Genomic DNA, 21,542 nt, shown 5'->3' with positions numbered 1-21,542 from the left:
CATTAAAAAACAGTGAACGAATTATTTCTTAATTGTAGTGTGATTATTCCATTTGTTTGTCTGCTTTATCAATCTGCATTAAAAATCAGTTAAAACATAGATGCAGACTTTTAAGATCGTTTTTACAGTTAAAGAAAATGCTATTAAATTCTGAGTATGTAAAAACATTATTATTTAAATGTTAAAAGTATTTTAATAGATAAATAAAGTGCTATCCCTGTGTAATGCATTTCATCGACTGCACAGGGTCCCTGTGTCCTTCCCGACTGCAGCGGCAGATCTGATCTGTTCACGTCCCACGTTGAGCACGGGGCACACACGGGGGTTTTCCTGCTGTCCCCAGCATTGCTGACTGACCTGGGCTGGATAACGAGCTAAACTGAAAATTCCCTCTGGCCCTTAATGAGACACTTGGAAATGACGGTTTAACTTTTCAATAAACTTCAGTTTTCGGTGCTTGAGTAGTGACTTCCACCAGGCAAATGATAAAAATGTCTTTATGATCTTGGGAGCAAATACAGAGAATAATATAATGTTTTCATGTTTAATTTAACTTATCTTTATAGACTATGTTAATTTTAGATATGAATCTAGGGTCTCCATTTTTTTAAAATTAATCGACATGCATTTAGTTTACATCAGTAAACCCCTCATAAAATAAAGGAAAAAGTGATGTTTCTCTTAAAATTATTTGATGCATTATTTTATTTATGACCCCCATCCCAGGGTCACCTGCGGGAACATCTGCTCCCAGACCTCCACTAAACCCATCCATCCTGCGGGGTTTTCCCTCCAGTCATTATTCTATAACAAAAGCCACATGTACCTCGGTTAGAACACAACTGGTTTGTGAACAGCCCCTCTCTTTTCGCTCATGGTTAATTTTCCGTGAAGCGGATCGTTCCCGGCGGTGCGGGGGGAGATGCCGCTCGCACCCGGCACAGCTTGGCCCAGCAGTGGCTCCGCTCGTCAAACCGGCCGGGACGGCTGCACGGCTCGAAACGTGTTTATCTGATTGGAACTGCGGCACTCTTAGATTGGATGTGTCCCCCCCCCCGCTTTCTGATTTCAATATTATTTTACAACAGAAAACGATGTATCATAATTCTTGCACTCAGATTTAATGAATAAAACCAAACATCGCTGGAACGCTAGAAAAGAATGCGTCGGTATCTGAGAGACAGCAAAACGAAACAAAATGCTTTCAGCCCGCCTAAGTGTTCAGCAATAAAACACAATCAGATGCAGGAGTACCTCAGCACCAACCCCGAGAGCCGCACACGGTCCCAGCAAACAATCCACAACATGTTCTTCAGCTTCATTCTGCAGAAAAGCACCGGCTCGGCTTGGAGAAACCACGTCCCGACACGCGGAGGCTCCTGCTGCTGCTCGTTTCTCACTAATTTGATAACCAAACCTACAGCTCAGCTCGCGCACAGAAAAAATGTACACACGTAGGTTTTGCCTGGTCCTTCCATAAACAATGCGTATTTTACTGTGTAAAGTACAGCGCTCAAAATTGAAGATGGAAGCTGAGATTGTGGTTGACTTCTAAACTCTAGAAAGTGATTTTACAGAAAGGGTTTAATGAAACTAGTAAAGGAACTTTGAAACACTAAAGAAAGTTACATTTTAATACATGTAAGATAGTAACTGCAAATAAAACACTCTGTGCATTAGCAGTACGGATTTTCCTTCGTCAACCAGATATAAAGATTAAAATACATGAAGCCTTTAAAAAATAGCATGTGCAGCCATGCACACACACACAGAGAAAAAGAAACATGAATGCCAGGGAAACAAAATGCTCACAAGATGCCTTTTCAGGAAATAAATTAAAAAAAAAATGACCAGCTTCTTCAAAATTATGTGAAGATCTACTGACAAAATTGCTTCTAAAATAATACATCTTAACCACATAGACAATCAGTAAAAACTGAAGCGTTGGCTCTGTAAGCTGAGGAGAACAGAAACCATTTTGCAGTGTTTCTTCATGTGTGTCTGTTGTGACCAGCATCTCCAGAGCCCGCAGCGAACTCCCGTCCTGGGCACAAAAGGCGGATTTGATCCTGCCCGTCCCGCCAGGACGGAGGGTGCCCAGCCCGGGGTGGTTTTGGTGTGCTCCAACCGAGATCTCCCCCCCCGGGCGGGAGTGCTGGTGTCAAACAAAGTTCTTACACAGCTCATCGGAATCGCACGTCTGAATAACACACTTTTTGTTCAAAACGAACCCATCTGCTTCTTAAGTCATAATAGACTACATCTTGATCCTCAGCTTTTTTCCATACATTTCTTGGTGCTAATCATGAGAACGTTGATGTTTTGCAGAGTCCATATATTTCACTCCAGAGGCCTGACAACTCCTGGAGGATGGAAGAGCAAAGACACTGGAATCTGCATCCACTTGGCAGGTATCTGCATGGATTCGGGGCAACATCTGATTTTCTGGGACAGGGGTGGGGCATTTGCATTATTTACAGGGGACACCATAATAAGATTCAGTTGTGAATCCTGGGTTTGTGCCTCTCGGTTTTTGCCATCGTTTCCGAAGCGCGGAGCAGCTTTGCAGTTCAGCTGGGCCATCATTACTGCTGCGTAGCTGGCGGGAGCAGCGAGTTCGTACACTCAGCTGTGCCCAGAAAAAAAAAAAAAAAAAAAAAAGAGATACTAATGGTACTAATCTTTTAGAAAATCCAATTAAACCTTTATACCAGCTTTTTGAAAAGCGATGCACACAACCTTATGCCCACAGGAGACACTTCTTTCACAAGGCTACCCCATGTTAAGGCTCTTCCCCACGTGGGGACGTGAAGAGCAATTTGTAACGTGGTGAACACTTGGCCACACAGAGGTCCTCCTTGTCTCTCCAGGTTTCTTTCCTCTGATCCCCCGGCCTGTTCGTGTCCCTGCCCCGGGAACTGCAGCTGGTTGGCTCCCCAGGCACCGCACTACGATGGGCCAGACGGAGCTTCAGGGGTGCAGGTGGGATCGCCGAGACCTGCAAGTGTTTAAATAGGGACTCCACACGTATTGTACATTATCTCCCTCCATCTTTACCCTCTGAGGGGTTAGCTGAGCTTCTTTATTATTTTAGGGGCTATATTACTTGTCAGTAAAAACCGGTCGGCTTTTCTGCTGCACAGGCAGCATGGAGGATACTGCCAAATTTTGCTTGGCTGTATTTAGTTTTTTATTTTTATCTTCCATGTCTTGTAAAAATGCTTTTAAAAGGCTGGACATGAGTCTTTATTTTCCCGACCGGCTCCACTCCTCCATTTGCAACAAATCATTACTTTTTTTTCCCTTTGTCCTCAAAGGGGTTGAAATTAACGGGCTTGTTTTAACCTATCTTAAATGAGTATGATTCCAGTAATGGGTTCCGTTATTACAGGACCAGTAAGGGGAGCTCAAGTGTTGTTTACCGTAGGTCCTACACTAATGATGTCTGCTGGCTATTTGGTCTTTTTCAACCTCACCTGTGCCCAGAGCAGTGGTGCATATGCACAAGATGCACTAACCTGCTGTTTCTCGCTGGTGGGGAGCAGGGATTGTTGCAAGATGCGGAGCAGAGGAAGGTGGGAGCAAACTCTCCCACTGGGTAAGGAGAGGGTGGCTGGTTCCCTCGGGTACCAAGTGAAAGGTGCGCGGGTGCCGGGGTCACACAGGTGCCCTTGGCCAGGCCCAGCCGGGGGGAAGCTGCTGAGCACCGACCACCTCGGCGCACTGTGAAAGGAACGTTTTGCCGCTGAATCCGGCCCGGTCGTGTGCCCTCCCGAGCTGCGGGCGAGGGGAAGGCGCCACCCCGGGAACCGGGGCCGCCGCAGCCCCGCTCCGCGCCGCTCGGCCCGGGCGCTCGGCCAGAGCCCGCGGGGGCGGGCGCTGTTCCCCGGCGGCCCCGTCCCGACCCGTCCCGTCCCGCTCCGCCCGCGGGGGCCGGCGCGCCTGAGGCGCCGAGCCCAGAAATTGCAGCTCCGCGGCCGCGCAGCTCCGGGGCCGCCCCGCGGGGCTCCGCTGCCGCCAGAGGGGGAGCCGAGCCGCGGGCAGGGCGGGTCCGCTTCCCTTCCCTCCGCGGCGGGGACTCGATTAATCATTGCAGAGCCCTCGGCCGGCGGCGCGGGGCGGGCTCCCCCGCCGCACCTCCTTCCCCCGCAGCCTGCCTGCCGCGCTGCCCCCGCCGCCGCTCACACGGGCCGCGCGCAGCTGCCCGCTCCGCCGGCTCCAACTTTTCCTGCCTGTTGCGCGCTCCGAGCATCGCGCCCGCCGCTCCCCGCCCGGCACGGCGCTCCGGCGGGGATGGGCGCCGCGGGGCGGCGCGGCTGGTAGCCCGCTGGGCGGGCGGGCGGCCGGGGGCAGCCTGCCGGGGGCAGCCTGCCGGGCTCTCCGCTCCCGCCGTTGCCGCTGCGGCTGCCCCGCGCTCGGCAGGCATGGAGGTGCAGCTGGGGGTCGGCCGCGTCTACCCGCGGGCAGCGAGCAGGTCCTTCCGCGGGGCTTTTCAGACCTTCTTCCAGAGCGTCTGCGAGGCGTTCCAGGCGCCGCGGGAGGAGCCGGGCACCAGCCAGCAGCCGCCGGCGTGCGCGCCCTGCACGCCGAGCCCCCGGCCGCCGCCGGGCTCGCCCGCCTGCCTGCCGCCCCAGGAGCCCCGCGGCGCCGGGAAGGGGCTGCCGGCCGCCGGCCCCGCCATGGGCTCGCCCTTCCCCGGCTCCGGCGAGCTGAGGGAGCTGCTGTGCGAGGCGGGCGCGCTGCCGCTGCTGCCGCCGCCCGAGGCCGAACCGGCGGCCAAAGAGGACCCGCTGGGTGACAGCGCCAAGCAGCTCTGCAGAGCCGTGTCCGCCTCCATGGGCCTGGCCCTAGAGGCGCTGGAGGCGCCGGGGGAGCCGCTGCCCCGCGAGGACTGCATGTTCGCGCTGCCCGCCGCGCCGCCCCGCGCCCCGCCGGAGCCGCCGCCCGCCCCGGCCGCCTTCGCGGGCGCCGAGGCCGTGCTGGCCGTCGACGCGCCCGCCGGGCCGGGGCTCTACCGCGGCTCCCCGGGGCCCGCGGCGCGGCCGCCCCCCGGCTTCAGCCTGGCGCCGCCGCCCGCCCGCATCAAGCTGGAGAGCCCGCCGGGGCCGGCGGCGGGCACCGGCTGGGGCGTTCCGTGCCGCTACGGCGCCGAGGTGGCCCCGCCGGGCCCCGCGTCCTCCTGGCCCACCTTCTTCGCCGAGGAGGAGCAGCTGTACGGGCCCTGCGCCGAGCCGCCCGCCGGGCCCTTCGGCTGCGGCCGCGGACCGGCCGCCGACACCGCCGACTTCCCCGCCGACGCCTGGTACCCGGCGGGCCGGGCGCCCTTCGCCGCCCCCGCCGCCTGCATCAAGAGCGAGCTGGGACCATGGGCCGAGGGCTACGCCGGCGTCTACGGCGACGTCCGGTGAGTACCCGCGTCCCGCCGGCACCCAGCATCCCGCATTCCACCTGCATCCTGCACCGCGCATCCTGCCGGCGCCCCGCACCCCGCATCCCATCGGCATCCCCATCCCACCGGCATCCCATGCCGCGCATCCCGCCGCACCCAGCATCCTACCGGCGCTCGCACTCCGCATCCCTTTGGCACCCCGCGCCCCCCAGGCTGCCCCACCGCCTCCCGCCGCTGCCCCGGCAAACGCCGCGGGTCCAGCCCGCCTCCGTCCTGCTTGCTCCCCGCTTGATTCACCTCTCTGCTGCCGGAGCCTTCCCTTTTACCGAAATGCTGTCACTTGTGACTTATTAGGCAAGATTGTGCGAGAAATACTCCCGCTATTCTCCGCCGGCCCCTAAAGGTTGAGTGCATTTGACTAATTTCGTTACGCATCTGTTATCCCTCATCTCTCGGCTGCTGTAAGCGTGCGGGAATCGGGACGCTGCACTTGAAGCACGGACAGATCTTGAGATCAAGTTAAAATTCTCCCTGCCCCTCGTTCTGCCGTGAGCTGGACAAATGAGCAATGAGCTGTGCAGAACCGGCTGCAACTGCTGGATGTATAGGCAGAGAAATACCGTGTGTGCTCTGAAGCTCTGCTTTAGGTACAGGTAGAACTTGTGTTTTAAAGTAGAGATAGAAGAGGAGTACGGCAGAGGAGAGAAGGTTTGCTTGAGAAGGGTTCATTCAAAAGTAATTTTTCCTGGTGGATTAACCCAAGAAAAGGAGATGAACTGTCTCTGAAATAGGTGTACACCATCTGAACCAGTGGGCATACTGCATCGTCACCTTTCATCATGGCAAATCACATTGCTGTGTGAGAATCGCTGCAGCTGATAGAAATGGGAGTGAGAATGTGTCTGCAAAAGGATTTTCCTGCTGGCTCGGAGGCAGCCCCAGCCACAAGTGGTTGGTATGGCCTGAGCCTGGGTTTGCATCCTCGGAGTTTCACATCCACATGCTGTGGAATTCTGTCTGGTGGGAGCAAAGATTAAAATGAACAGCTACATTTTCCCTTTAAATTAGCAGAGGGCAAGTGCATCACACTTGTGCGTCTGTGCTTATTTGGCGCTTTAGAATGCTGTCAGCTTTATTCAGGCAATGTAGTGATTATATTCCACACAACAATTTATTTGGGGATTTTATGAAGAAGGTGAGGGCTCGGCAGAAAAGTTGGGGTAAAAGTAAGGACGGGTCACAGTGAGTCCAGCTGCAGGTGTCGTACGTCTGGCAGGAGTTGTGCACACCCCGTGTGTGCTCCTCTGGAGTTGGGTGAATCTCTGCTGGAATCAGTGCAGAGTGGGCAGGGAGGAATAGAGTTGGAAAAGTTCGACTGTCCAAGCGCTGGCGGTGGATGAGGCAGGTTTTCGATAGCAGAAGGCTCAGCCGTGCGAGGGTTTGTTTGCCCATGCAACAGAGCCATGCGCCAATGGGGAATGTCATGTTGAGAACAGGTTTTGGCTCATAGGGTGGTCAGCAGGCAGTCGTGTGGGCTGGACCTGGGCAGCAGGTAAGTTTTGCCTAAGTCCAACCTTAGAGATAAATGGTGTTCGGTGGAAAATGCTGTGTCCTCCTCTTCCTCGCGGTTCTGTTCAATGTGCTGTGTCTGCGTCCCCATGGCACAGCAGCTCCGAAGGGCCTGGGCTCCCTCTGGCAAACCTCTGCAGGGATCGGGGGAGCCGGAGCCAGCACAGAGAGCTTTGAATACCCTCGCCTTGTTCCTTGAACTCGATTGCTCATACAGCATTACCCAGCTGTGGCGAGTGAGCCATGGACTGATAGTATCTATACCCTGCTCTGTGTTCGGATGCCGTTTTTAAATACTGTAAGGAAAGCAGAACACTCCTTTGTGGTCTGGCTAAAGCCATCCAGGTCAATTGCTGCCAGGTTTATATTTCATCCCAGCGAAGTCTCCGTTTACTTTGCCATGTGCTTCCTGTTAATTGTCGTGGTGTTTAATTTTCCCCAGGTGTGAGCAGTGCCAGTGCAGCGAACAGTCCCTGCTGCAGCCGGGCTCTGCTGGCAGCGGGTCGTGCTCCAGCTTCCCAGGCAGCAGCACTTGCGAGGAAAGAGGGTCAAGGGAGCTAAAACGCTTTACTGTAAATTTCCCTCACCAAAGGATGGTATGCTTTCAATCTGTGCTCCCCTGCTGGCTTTAAAATCCTGCTCTACACGGCATTGCACAGAAAGCTTTACCCTCTTGGCCTTGGAAAAAGTCATCTCGGCATTTTCCCGAGGGCAGTTCTGTGGGCTCGGTGCAGCTGTGCCAGCCTGAGACCTGCGCTGAAGTCCCCGCGCTGCTGCAGCGCTGGCAGCTGCAGGCACAGCAATAATGAGCATTTGAAGGTGTGTGGCTCCTGGCTCTGGTCACTGCTTTGTGCCAGTGGCTTCGCACCTCTCCCCTCCCAGGCGAACCTCTCTTCAAAACCCCGGCTCTGCCCTGGTGCAGTCCAGGTCTGGTGTAAGTAGGTATTTTTTAAGTTAGAGACAAACACACACTCTCCTATATGACTTTAAAGCATGAACACTTTCTTAATGTTTGGGGAGAGTTATTTACATTTTCCCTGTCTATAAACTACTGTCAGTTTGGGTGTCGGGGTCCCTACTAGAAGAGTTTCCCCTAAAGCTGTGGGAAAGGGGGGCTGGACGGCTTGAGGGATCGCGAATGGGGAACGAAGCGCGGGCCTGCCCTCGCTCGGGAGCGTGGCGGCACAGCTCGCCAAACAAGGGGCGGTGGGCCGGGCGCTCGCGGCGGTGCCGGCGCGGGACCCTCGCTGCTGCCGGCCCTTTCCACGTGCACAGAGGGGGTTGTCTGGGTTTAGAGGCACCGAGACATGACAGAGGAAACAAAGGCATCAACAGAATTTGGTTTAATGTAAAGCTTTTGATATGATGCACCTGATTGTTCCAGTAACGCTTATTTGTAATTAGCAAATTAATACAAGCTTTTGTTACACAGTGCACTCGTAGCTGTTTATCTTTGTGCTCTGGTTATCGCATAATTATTACCAGCAGTCTTTGAGGTGACTGAATAACCTGTGTTAAGAGTGAGATGCAGCACTTATAAATTATGGCTTGCAAGAGCAAAGCACAGCACTGGTAAGGGGCGTAGGTCTGGTGTGTTTAAGCTAAAATGGACTCAAAGAAGGAGTTATTACTGAAGCAATGGAAAGAAAGGTGATAAACAAATTTAGGTGGTAATTGGCTTAGAAAAATCTAGTTGTCCGTGTAGTTTCAGACATTAAGTGGCATTTGCTATTGGTACTGTTACGGGTCTGGTATCGCTGCGTTTGCTGGTTCCACCTACCTGCGGATTCCTTTCCTCGGTTCAGCTGCGATCAGCTTGGGCGAGCGCCGTGTGTTTATGCATCACCTGCTGTAATGGCCAGATAATCTCTTTGTGGCCAGCTATGTAATTGTGATACCGCGTACAGATAATACCTGTAATAATTTCTCTGTACTGAAGGAGGAGATAAGATTCTGATAAAGAGATCAAGGGCGGGTTATTAGGCTGGCAGATGGGAGGACAGTGCTGCTCTCCGGGCCGCCCCGCGACATCCCCCGTCCCAGGGACTCGGGGGTCCCGACCCTCAGCTCTTCAGCGCGGGACCCAGAGCCCTTGGGAAGGGGCTGACCCTCCCGCTGCAGTTGTCACGCGACCTTTCTGCCCAGGGGAACGCCGTGTTATGTAAATATTTCTTTTGCAGACAAGCCGTGCGTGGAAGAACGTGGCTCCCGAAGCCGGTCCCTTGGCCAGCTCTGCGGTACGCGCTCACGGTCCGCAGCTGCTGGTAGGGATCGGCAAAGCCCGGGGAGCTGGGGCAGTCACCCCAGTTGGGGACGTGCACCGTTCCTGGCGCAGGTCACCCCGTCCCTCAGGACGCACTTCCCTGCGGTTGCCGAAAGCACGTGCGGGTACCACGGTGTGGAAGGTGCCGGGGAGCCGGCGGTGCTGCCGCGTTCCCGGGCGTCGAGCGCGCCGCTCCGGCGTGTCCCCACGGCCTGGAGCCAGCGGCTCCTGCAAGTCCCTGCCTCTGGCCCCTTGCTCCAGCTCGAGGGAGCTGTGGGACAGTCCCGGCGAGAATTAAGGCAGAAACGAGGTGGTGAAGGCCGAATGCCACCGGCCCCCGCAGCCCCCGGCCCGTGCGCTGCCCCCCGGGCCCTGCAAGGCCGCTGGGCTCCACTGGGGCAGCGGCTCCGGCGTCCCGGCCGGGGCGGCACCTCCGGCCTGCGGCAGGTGGGGGACGGAAAAGGCACCATGGAACTCGGAGCCGAGCGAAGTCGGGGTCTGTGCGTGGTGGGAAGGGATGATCCCACCGCCTGGTCCTGAACTGGGAGGAAAACTGGAAATGTTGCCGTTTCCTGCAGGAAGAAATTCCAACGTTTCCTAAAATGTTGGAAATTTTTTTAGTCATATGGGAACGTTTTGTTTTGGCATGATATAAGCAGTTTCATTCACAGAGTTAACAGTAATTTGTAATATAGAGCAGTAGTTCTGTTCTTTGTATTTTTCTGTCATTTATATTAATTACATTTTTATCTTAGCACTGAGCTTCATTCATATTTTATGAATTGCTGATTTACAAATGGCTATCCTAATTTGCCGTTGCCGTACTGGCGATTGTTTCTCTAATTGTTGCTCAGTGTGTGCTTGGCACGCTGGCGGGTGCCCTGTTTGCTGTGAAATCGATACTTTCCACTTGTGGTTGCAGGCTAAAATTACAAAGTTAAATATAAAAGAAAAAAATTTTATCATCTAGTGGAACATTTGAAAGTTATCAAAGAAGCATTTACTGAAAGGAAACTGTTCTGTGGGAGACTTTCTACTACTTCTAGTAAAAACCATCGTTTGTTTTTCTGAGCTGATCCCAAAAATCTGTGCAGCAGTTGTGTGGCTCTGGCAGTTAAATGTTGGAAATATGTAGAAAAAATGAAGTTGCCCCATGCACAGACGTTGAGCCCGAGGTCTGGGAGCATCTTTCCCACCGGGATGCTCCCAGCTGGGGCTGCGGTGTTGGCTGGGACCGGTGTGCCGGTGTCACCGGGGCTTTCCCGCTGTCACTGCGGGGTGGCCGGCCACGGTGACCTGTTCTCCTGTCGAGATACACAGCTAGTTACTCTTCAGTTAAGGAAACAGAGTTAATTTAGATGGGTGAGGCTGTTGTAGCGTTTGGGAGCCTGGTGTAGTTGGGAAGCAGCCTGACCAGAATTGGCTTTATTTTTTAACAATAGTAGTAGTATGAGCAAGCTCATTAAAATCAAAAGGAACTGACCCAGTTGTCATGGCGAAGACTTGTGACGGAGGTTCTTCATCCATATTCCTCTCGCTGTATCCAGCGCTGCCTCCGTGTTCCCCACTCATCTGCCTGTGCTGCTCACCCCCCAAAATGAGCCGCACCTTTCCCCAGCTCGGAGCGGGACACAGCGAGGGGAGCTGCCCAGGGAGCCCCGCGGCGCTGGCTGAGATGCCCAGATCACCCGCACGGCACCTGCAGCACTGCTGCAACCTGTGTTTGTGCTTTATTCTGCTTTTAAAATAACCATTACAACTCCTATTCTTCTCACGAGTATTTTCAAGTGAAGTTCAATGTATGCTCTAACAGTAATAAAAGTAGCAGTACTCTGTGCTTTGATGGCACTTTCTTTCTGAAGCACTTATGAGCAGCAATTCATTTAGCCTGTAGGCAACCACGCGAAATAGATATTATTCCTTTTCCATAGATGGAGTGAGATGATGACACGTCCTCAGAAGCAAGAAGACTGATTTGGTGGGACACAGACCACAGATTAAGTGATTTTGCAGTAGTAGAAATAACCCTAAAAATACAGCCCAGCTCTACAGGTATTTATAGCCGGTGCCCTTTCCCCGGCAGCGGGCACCGGTCCCACTGGGGCGGGAGTTGGATGTCACCCGCTCCGGGCATCTCGGGTATCCGCACAGGGCGAGTGACACCCTGAGCTCTCCGCAGGGCTCCTGGTGACTTTTCTATGTGATCAAGCAGCAGAATGGAGCACACTGTGATAAATAAGTGGCAGTCCTGGTAAAGAGCGGTGGATAAGCCCGTGGTTTTGCTGGGGGGCTGGTTGGTGCCTCCACCGCACTGCCCGGCTGTGGGGCTGCTGAGGGGCTGGTGATGCCGCGGGCCATGTCGAGCTCCTGGGGCTTGCAGGCGAGATGGCTACTGCTTCCAAACCAGCTCTGGGAGTGAAGGATAGGTCTTAAATAAGGCTTAGAAGGTCAGTGCAGATCTGCCAGTATTGGGACACCAGTACTGTTTGTGTGGGGCATCCTCTGCTGCAAGAGCCAGGGAGCGCGGCGGGCGGTGTCCTGCGGGTCCCCGGGGAGCAGCCGGGCACATGTCACTGTGCGGAATGTGGGGAACCTGGGGGGTCTGCGCCGCGGAGAGCTGGAACCCCTCCAGGACAGGAGCCCCAGCCGCTGCTGGTGTGCTGTGTTGTAATGATTTATCTCTGACTTGCTGTTAGCCGGGTGCCGCTGAGAGGGATGTCCCTGACACTGGCTGCCTGACCCGGGCTGCCAGCACCTCTGCAAAGCTCGGGGTTCAGTTCTGCAGGAGTCTGAGGCTCTGATGTGTCAGAGACTCATCTAAGGCGTGGGGGTGCAGGGTGGGGGTGCAGGGTGGGGGTGAAGGCAGTGAGTGCAGGCTGGGGTGCCCTCTTCTTCCACGGTGATGTTTTGCTGGGACTGGAAACTGGGGCTGGCTGCGGCTTTGGGAAGAGCCCTGGGGGTACATCCCACGTTACAACAGCATCTTTGTCTGTGCTGCTGGACCACCATCTCGCTGGGTGTTCCTGGGAGTGCCATCAGGAGCAATCCTCATAAGTGCCAGAGCGGAGACTGCAGATTTCCTGAAATGCATTTTACAGAGTCACTGGGACACGATCAGCTCCCCAGACAAGGTGGGAGAACCCTGGGTTTTCCTTCCTCCCCCTGTGCTCTCGCTGGTCGGGGAGGCCTCATAGGGCTGCTGTTTGTTGTCTTTCCCAGGGTGATACTTTACTTCTTTTTCTGGTGTTTTCTCACCAGCCCTTCAGCAGTTTGACTGGTGTTACATATTTTAGCTGCATTTGCTTCTTTGCTGGTTAGAAATGACAGAAAAAAATGCTTTGACCTTGGTCTGTGTGCTGAGAACAGAGTCCAGGCACAAGTTTTTTGTATCAGTGATTTCTAGGGAAGGCTCCTGCCTCCTCCCCTCCCTCCCATCTGCAGCGGGCAGCAGTGGCCGCGCGTTTTCTGATCTGCTTTTGGAAGGGCCATCTCGGCAGCTCTTCTGTGCTCTTGTAAAAGAGAGAAAAGGAGAAAAGTAATTTGTGTGCAGATCAGGTTAATTGCTTTAATCTGGGTGGCAGTTAGGTGCATGAACTGGAAAATGAAATACTGCACACAAATATTGTTCAGATGATCTACATTTTTTCTTGGATCGTGTGTGTGTTTGTGGGCATGCACCACCTTCTGCCCTGGACACCACACATGGGTTTTGTGTGTGTATTCTCATTCAAAGAACATCACTGTCCCTTGCTGTGGTGCCGGCAGCAATCTGCCTGCAGGGGAGACATGGAGGAACGGGCGCTTTGCACCATCCTGTCCCTGGGTGCTGGCAGAGGGGGCTCCTGGAGCCTCTGCACAGGGACATCCGTTCCTCTTGTCACTGCTCAGGGACAGAGCTGAGCGCTCCAGGTCCCCCCGGTCCCTTCCCGGCTGTCTGGCAGCGCTGTCCCTGTTCAGGGCATGTCTGGGTGGCACGTGTCCCACCCAGGTCTGGGGCCCGGAGCCATGGGTCCCACCAGCACTGCGTCCCCTCCTCGGCTGGCTCTGGGTTTGTCCCCGTGCATGCTCGTACGCTTCAGAACGTGCGGAGTCATCCCAATGAGTTCAGCCTGCTCACATGGATTTCGTTTTCTGGTTTTCAGTTGTTTGCTTTGCTTTTATGTGTCCCCTGTGGTTGGAAAGTCTCTCCCTGATAATACGATCTTCCACTTGCAAAGAAATCTGTTACTTCCCAATCTGCTCCCGAGTCCCCAGGAACATCTTTGGATCGTTAAATTGAGAAAAAATAGCAGCACAGGGATTTTCTTTCCCTTCCTTGCTTACAGCACAGCCTGTGCCAAGTGGCAGGTCCTTGGTCTGTGGTGAGGGTGGCTGTGTGGGGGAGAAGCGCGGGGCAGTGCCCGCGGGATGGAGCATCCTCATCCTCCCCTGCAGCCGTGGGACCAGGCTGGGCTGGGGTGGCAGCTGAGAGGGGCCTGGGGACAGCGGTGCTGCCTTCGCTCAGCTCAGCTTGGTGCTTAAACACTTGGCTTATGGCCCGAGTTGGAACAGCTGCCCCAGGCGCCCAGGGATAAGGTGTCAGCCTGAGGTTCACGGGGCAGCGGGACCGTCCCTCCGTGTTCGGTGAACAGAGGGGACTCCGGCTCCGTGTCCTGCGGGGATCCCCGGGGATCGGCAGTGACACGTTTGCTCCCGGCTCTGTCCCCGCGCACCCTCACCTGTCCAAGAGCCGGGGTCAAGGTGGGCGCTCGGCCGCACTGTTCCGAGATGCTTATCTTGCTGCTTGTTTAAAACAGAATTCAGAGAACACTGTCAAGGCTAGGAGGCCTAAAATTAGATGTGGCATCTGTGTTTTGGTTTGCAGGCGGGATTAAAATGGTTCCTGGCTGCTTTCGTTCTTCGCCTGCTCGGGAGAGCGGAGCAGCGGTGGAGCAGCGTGCTGGGCTCCTGCCCTATGCACCAGCACCTCGGCGCTCAGCATCGCTGGCCGGCGCCTCGGCAGATTCCAGCGATCTGCCTGTGGTTCAGGATCCCCTGGGATCGGCCGGTTGCGGCTGCTGCAGGGCTCTGCCTGCTGTGTTTCGCAAGAAATGCTTTCAGCCCCCAAAGCGCCAGGTCTGGCTGCCCGTGTCTGGTGTCACCGGAGGAGCACACCAGCACCAGGGCACCATTTCCTGGGCAGGTGTGGGCAGCTGTGGCCGCGGGCACGTGCGGCCGCCGCCGGGGAAGCGCAGCCACGGAGCAGGACGGCCTGGCGGGACAGCAGCCGGCTGCTGCGGGGTGCCGCGGAATTTGCCTCTGCTGCTGAGATCAGGGCTACAAGTGCCAAGAAGCCCATAGATATGTGAAACCTTTGTTATAATTCGCGTGTTTACTCTTTATGAGATGACTCAAAGCATGATCTGCTTTGAGGGCATGGGGATATGATATTCTTGCATAAGTTGTGAAGTCTCTTCTAGAAAACAAGTGGTTTGCCAGCAGAGCTGAAGAGAAACTTTGCAGATATAGCTTATACCCATTTAGGGCATAATAAGGAAAAGCGTTTTTGTGCCCTTGCAACTGTCTCTCTGCAAAGGTTTGGTCTTGGTGTAAACATGCCTACAAATAAACCAGTTCTGCCAGAAAGTTCCAGGACCAGCTGAATCATAGAATCATAGAATCATTTCAGCTGGAAGAGACCCTCAGGATCATCGAGTCCAACCATAACCTAACTCTAGCACTAAACCATGTCCTTAAGAACCTCGTCTAAATGCCTTTTAAAGCCCTCCAGGGACGGTGACTCCTGTCGCTTTGGTGCCCGTGCGTCAGGTCTCTCTGCCCGGTGTGTGTCCCTCCCGACTCGGGTGCCTCCCGCGTAAGTGGTATTTGCAGTCTTCTCATTTCCCATGCTGGATTCCTCCCTTGTCTGCCATCTTCCCATTTTCAACTCTTGCTTCATCCAGTAGAGAAATCAAAATGCAGAATTCGCAGCACCGGTTTCCTTAGCAATAATTCTGCTGCCAAATGAACTGGGGAAAATATCACACGTTTTAAATATCCGAGTCTGGAAGTGAATCCTGACGTCCCTCACCAGCCCGGCTGGGAGCCTGCCCGCGATGGAATTGTCCTGGTGGTCTGAGGTCCGAGCGTGGTGGGGAGGGCTCTAGTCTGCACCCTGGTTTGCACCCACTTGTTCCTGGATGGAAGAACCGGGACTGGGGTAGTCGCACGAGTTCGCAGGAGCTCCCGCAGGACCGCGGCAGGTGCCGTCGGGGCTGCAGCTGGTGGGACAGTTGACGGGCTCTCAGCAAGAGCAGCGCCGTGAGCGCGTGTTGCGAGCGGGGCAAGGTGTGGAGCCGAATATCCACTTTCTCATCACGGAAGAATGTGGCAGCTTGTGTTTACCAGAGCCTGTGAAACTCACGGGAGGTCAGTAAAACATAATGTGGGCGGTTCATGGGTTTGCGGAGCCTCGGAGCAGGTCAGGCTCCCAGCAGAAGTAGCACCTCAGCACCAGGAATTCACTGTGTTGCTAAACCCACTCTGGAAAGTAGAGAAAATCCAATTTATTCAGCCAGTTCAGTTCAAAGGCTCATCATTCAAAACAGAGATCTACTTGGAGTTGTGAAAAAGCCAGAAAACACGGGAGGTTTTCATCCAGCCCATGTAGAGAACGAGGCATGGGACAGTGGCGTCCCACAGCTATTAAATCTTGGAGATCCCTTAGAAAGGGGCCCATCACAAATAAAATATTAACCTAGAATCTAATAAATAAGAAATGTGACATGCACCATTTCTAAGTTATAGAATGGAAAATCAAAAGTCATGACAAACTGTATAAATCCTTCAAAAAAGAAACGCGTATTTGCGAAGCAGGAGAAGGCTCTTGCTAATGAAAAAACTGTCCTATCCTCTGCAGAGGCATCAACACAGCCCTATTAAAATGAACACGTTCTGCACATTGCAAAGAGAAAATGTGAAGGTAGGGAATGTTACTGAATGCATTCTTCAGGGAAAATCACTGCCAAAGGCAGATGTAGAAAAGATGGAAATTGATTATTTAAGTAGAGGGGCCCTTGTTGCCGAATTAAATCCTGGTCCCTGGGCTGGTGAAGGGGCGGCGGTGCTGGTCCCGCTGCGGGGGTCCCTGAGCACGGCGCTGGCAGCAGCCCCGTCCTGCCAGCCCGTCACCCCCCGCAGCTGTTGTTTCCTGTTCGGGACACCGCGTCGCTTGGTGGATTGACCCAGCGATTTGTGGAGATAAGCGCGGGGGCCGAGCAGCCGGTTCACGAGGTGCCCCGGCCGCCCCTGTCACGGCACGTGGGTCGGTGCTGGTCACCTCTGCAGCCCCCGGGTGTCCTGCCCGGCAACGTCTCCGAGCAGGAATTGTTCTACAGTGTTGTGGGCAGGGGCGGCTTGTCTGATTTATAAATGCAGTGCTGGCATTGGGATCGTGTGCTGCAGAAACAAAAGGAACATCCATCTGCATGTGAAGGGCGTGTGGAGAGAGCAGCTTTGGTCTTTGGTCATCTGTCCTGTGCCGGTGTCCATGGCTGCGAGCCCACCGTCCCCGGCAGAGCCAGATTCCTGCTGGCAGAACCCCCGGTGCCGGGAGCAGCCCCGGTCCCCTCCAGCCCCGGTGACACGCGGCCGCCGCGGGCAGGGACGGCAGCTGGCGCGGGCAGGGAGGCACGTTGTTACGTCTGGGGGTGGGCACTTCAGACCTGGCTGGTGGGAGGCCCCACTGAGGAACACGCATCAGCCCTCCCAAAGTGTTTAAGGGGCATCGCAGCGCTTGTTTCCCAAGGGCAGGCTGTGTCCGTGGCAGGCTGTGTCCCACGGCTGTGTCCGTGGCAGACTGCGTCCCATGGCTGTGTCCCACGGCTGTGTCCACGGCTGTGTCCACGGCTGTGTCCATTGCAGGCTGTGTCCCACGGCTGTGTCCCACGGCTGTGTCCATGGCAGGCTGTGTCCCACAGCTGTGTCCGTGGCAGACTGTGTCCCACAGCTGTGTCCGTGGCAGGCTGTGTCCCACGGCTGTGTCCATGGCAGACTGCGTCCCACGGCTGTGTCCACGGCTGTGTCCATTGCAGGCTGTGTCCCACGGCTGTGTCCATGGCAGGCTGTGTCCCACGGCTGTGTCCCACGGATGTGTCCATTGCAGGCTGTGTCCCACGGCTGTGTCCCACGGCTGTGTCCACGGCTGTGTCCACGGCTGTGTCCATTGCAGGCTGTGTCCCACGGCTGTGTCCCACGGCTGTGTCCATTGCAGGCTGTGTCCCATGGCTGTGTCTCACGGCCGTGTCCATGGCAGGCTGTGTCCCACGGCTGTGCCCATGGCTGTGCCCACGGCTGTGCTCACGACTGTGCCCACGGCTGTGTCTCACGGCTGTGTCCATTGCAGGCTGTGTCCCACGGCTGTGTCCCACGGCTGTGCCCACGGCTGTGCCCACGGCTGTGTCCCACAGCTGTGCCCATGGCTGTGCCCACGGCTGTGTCCCACGGCTGTGTCCCACAGCTGTGCCCACGGCTGTGCTCACGGCTGTGCCCACGGCTGTGCCCACGGCTGTGTCCACGGCTGTGTCCATTGCAGGCTGTGTCCCACGGCTGTGTCCCACAGCTGTGCCCACGGCTGTGCTCACGGCTGTGCTCACGGCTGTGCCCACGGCTGTGTCCACGGCTGTGTCCATTGCAGGCTGTGTCCCACGGCTGTGTCCCACAGCTGTGCCCACGGCTGTGCCCACGGCTGTGCCCACGGCAGGCTGTTACAGCCCGCCGTGGCAGCCAGGATGCTGCCAAGACAGCGAGGCAGGATTTCCCATCCAGAACAGTGGCAGGGTCTCCTGGAGACGAAATATATGGATCAAGAGTATCTCATTATTGGTGATTTTCATTTTAGTCACATTTTCTTTTTGCCAGCGGAGGAAGTGGACTTGAGAATGGAAGATTATGGTGTGGGTTTAATTTAAAAAACATTAGTCAGGACAGACTGTTTCCTTGGGCAATAAGTAGGGCTCTGTGTGCACCGAGGACACCAAGGTCTTGTCCTTGGAGCTCCAGGTGACTCCGCAGTCGCCAGGACAACATGGTGCACAGTGCTGATGGCCTCGCCAGGGCTGAACCTCGCTTGCTTTACTCATTTTGCTTTTTGTCCCCTTCATGTTTCATAATCGCGTGAATTCCCATCTTAAGTAACCTTGCAACACATTCATGCTGTCTCTTTTTGTAGATCCTTCTCTGCCTGGGGAAATCAAGTGTCTCATCTTCTCTGGGCTGATTTAAGTTGCTCCCTGAGCTCACTGGCTGGAGATCAAGTATTGAGGCAGAAGGTTTGGTCTCAGTACTGTAGCCAAAGTGCAGCAGCTGCTACCGCAGAGGCTGCCTGCGGGACCCGGAGGCTGCCGCCTGCCTTTGCATTTCAGGGGTACTGCATCTGCCTCCTTTCACCCTTTTAACCTCGTTTTCTGCTGCTTTCTTGGGGATGACTGGAAGGTGAGAGCCAGTGATGATGGTTGAAATCGGGAGACTCGGTGGTGGCTTGGGTTCTGCCGTGGCCTCTGCCCTCCACCCGTCACTAGGTGTGCCATGGCCGTTGGGGACCGTGCCCAGGGCTGGGACAAACAGCCCCCGGTCTCGGTGCCGCTCCGGGCTGGGGGAAAACGGAAAGAAAACGGCAAAGAGCCGTGGGCTTGCCCGGGCCTGGGCTGGTGGAGATGGGGCTTCAGATGCGGCTGGGACCCAACGCGTGAAAAATAAACTGACAAAATTAGTAAACGGAGCATTTGAAAAGACAAAAGATAATTCGGTTTGGGAGATTTGAGGAGGGATTTGTGCAGCTGTGCTTGTTGAAGCTGTGTCGCCCCGGGCTGGGAGCGGCCCCATCACTGGGAGGAGCTTCCCCTGGGGGACACTGGCTCTGCCTGCCCTGGCTGTCAGGGATGTTTGCAAAACCCGTTGTCATCTGCTGATGTTTGTTTAAATCCAATGGAGATCGAGTTCCCTGTGTGTTTACGGCGGGCTGCCCCATTGCTCACGCCGTGCACCGCGCTGCTCTCGCAGAGATGCTATCTCGCCTCTCCGCCTCCAGCGGTTCTGCGTGAAAACAAGACATGGTCAGTTTAGAAACATATTCAAGGCTATTTAGAAAAAAGGAAATAAATTCAGTGTACAAGGCTGCATGTTTATAGATTAGAATGCTCAAAGCATGTTAACAGATGGGATACTTTGAAGTTTCTGTGCAGACCTTGTTATCTGGGTCAGTGCAGCTCAGTGACTGCGGAGGGGAGGTTCAGTTCAGCTCGGGCTGAAGCTGGTGGCAGCGAAACGGGAATGTGCAAGAGGACCTGAGGCTCCTGCCTGAAATGAGAGTCATGCTGCTGGCTGAACGTGGGACCTGCGCCCCGGTGTCCTTCACAGACCCTTCTCCAGACATCCGCCACGCAGCTCCAGGGATGGGAAGCCGGTTATTTTTGATATTGTGTTTGAAAATGTCATGCACAGATGATGCCCTTTTAAAGGCAACATTTACTACTGATAACATCACAGTATCTCAGAAATAACGGTACTTGAAAGGGCTGGACAGGATTCTGTGTCATGCAAGTTTGCGTGCAAGTGCTTATTCAGTTAGTGGCTCAGCATCTCCTTGGCATGATGGCCAGGCCGATTTCTAGCGGTAGCGTTGTGAAGGTGCGGCACCCCGGGACCTTCCCCCAGGGTGTGTGACCGAGGTGCTGTGCTCCGGCCTTCCCAGCCCTGGCTTTGGGGCGGGATGCGCTGGGCACAGGGCAGGTCCCAGGCAGGATTCTCCAAAGGCCGGTCCAGCCGAGTCCCCGTGTCTGCGCATCCCCTGCATTGTGCTTCAGCAGCTGTTTGGACGAGGCAGCTGAGTCCCAAACCCAAGTCAAATTCAAGAGTGAAGGAGGTGGAAATTGTGTTTGTTCAGTTATGTCAGATCGATGGAAAACAGGGAGCATAAGGAATCTGCATCATGGTGAATTGCGTAATGAATTAATGTGATTGAGCAGGTGGCATGGACGGCAGAGCCGTGCAGATAAGCACAAACGTACGTTCTTGTGATCTGTCCTGGGCGTCAGGAGCTCTGGGCAGCTGCGCTTGGCTCCCTCTGGACCATGTGCCATCTGCTGTTGGGGTGGAAACCCTCTCGTGGGTTAGGAGAAGTGGTTGATTTTTCTCTTATCCATGGTTGCCCTTGGCTTTCTGGGCATGTCGTGAAATCTCGGCTGGTTAAATTAACTATTGACAAACAAGTGCTCGTTGCAAAATTGTAGTTCCTACTCTACAGAAATATTTGCATGTGGCAGGAGGTCAGCAGACTCTCTTCGTTTCCTTAAAGAACCCTTCTGAAACAACAGTAAAATTCTTCCTGTAACCATCAGGGAGATACTGAGGTTGTTTTTTCTCCCGCGCTGCTCTGTGTGCAGCCCTGACCTTGGCCTTGGAGCCGTGCGCCGGCTGGAATCTGCCCCGACGTCACGGCTGCGCCAGTTGTGTCTGCCCACGCCGCGCTATCTCCTGCTTTGGCTTTCGGACCCACTGCGACACTTACCACATATTGTGCAAACTACAGTTGCGTATTCTGGAGCCCGCCGCACCGCGCTCGGTGCTTGTTTTGGTCAGAGCTCCGTGTTTCTGTGGCTCTGGGGGGTGGGCACAATCAGGAGGTACCGACACACTGAGAATGTCTGCTGGGAGGAAAGCGCTGAGCACACGTTGTGGTGCTGGTGCTGGGCCACCCCTGGTCCCCGGTGCAGGGACACAGCAGCTCCTGGCGCTGCTGGTCGCTGGGACCCGTCCCGGCGAGTGTCCGGGGCTCTGCTTGGGGAGCTCCTGGTCTGCACAGCCTCCGAAAGCCGCCTCTGGCTCATGGCAGTGCTGTCACCTCTGTGTTTTGAGAATGCCCTTAAAAGGTCTCTTGGAAACTGGAAAATAGATTGTTAAAGTTCACTCTGAGTCGGTCACATTTCAAGTTATATTTTTCTTACAGTTTTCCCTCTAAATATAAAAAAAGGACAAATTGGCATCTTCTTAATATCAAGGGTGTTCCTGGGCAAATCCTTCCACTCTGTGGACAGTGTGCTGCTGGTGGTAAAGGCACAGGAGCGAGCTGGAAACATTGCTGGTGCGAAACTTCCATCTCCCGACCCGAAACATCCATGTCCCGACCCGAAACGTCCATCTCCCGACCCAAAACGTCCATGTCCCGACCCGAAACGTCCATCTCCCGACCCAAAACATCCATGTCCCGACCCGAAACGTCCATCTCCCGACCCAAAACGTCCATGTCCCGACCCGAAACGTCCATCTCCGGACGCGAGGGGTTCG

The 21,542-nt window shown here is 55.0% G+C and overlaps 1 protein-coding gene across 3 annotated transcripts in view; it reads left to right on the top strand.

Moving 5' to 3' along the window:
* The first annotated feature begins 3,974 nt into the window (after positions 1-3,974).
* AR (androgen receptor) overlaps positions 3,975-21,542 on the top strand; it is a 49,417-nt gene continuing 31,849 nt past the window's right edge. For all 3 annotated transcript variants that reach the window (XR_010606858.1, XR_010606857.1, XM_065643053.1), the window contains exon 1: positions 3,975-5,404. Coding sequence is in view for 1 of the 3 variants with exons in the window: in XM_065643053.1 (XP_065499125.1) it covers positions 4,425-5,404 (980 nt within the window). In the remaining 2 variants the exon portion in view is untranslated. The remainder of the gene's footprint in view (positions 5,405-21,542) is intronic.

Source organism: Caloenas nicobarica, chromosome 12, assembly GCF_036013445.1.
Source record: "Caloenas nicobarica isolate bCalNic1 chromosome 12, bCalNic1.hap1, whole genome shotgun sequence".
Lineage (NCBI taxonomy): Eukaryota > Metazoa > Chordata > Aves > Columbiformes > Columbidae > Caloenas > Caloenas nicobarica.
Note: the sequence above shows the minus strand (reverse complement) of the source record. Positions and strands in the feature narration are given on the sequence as shown.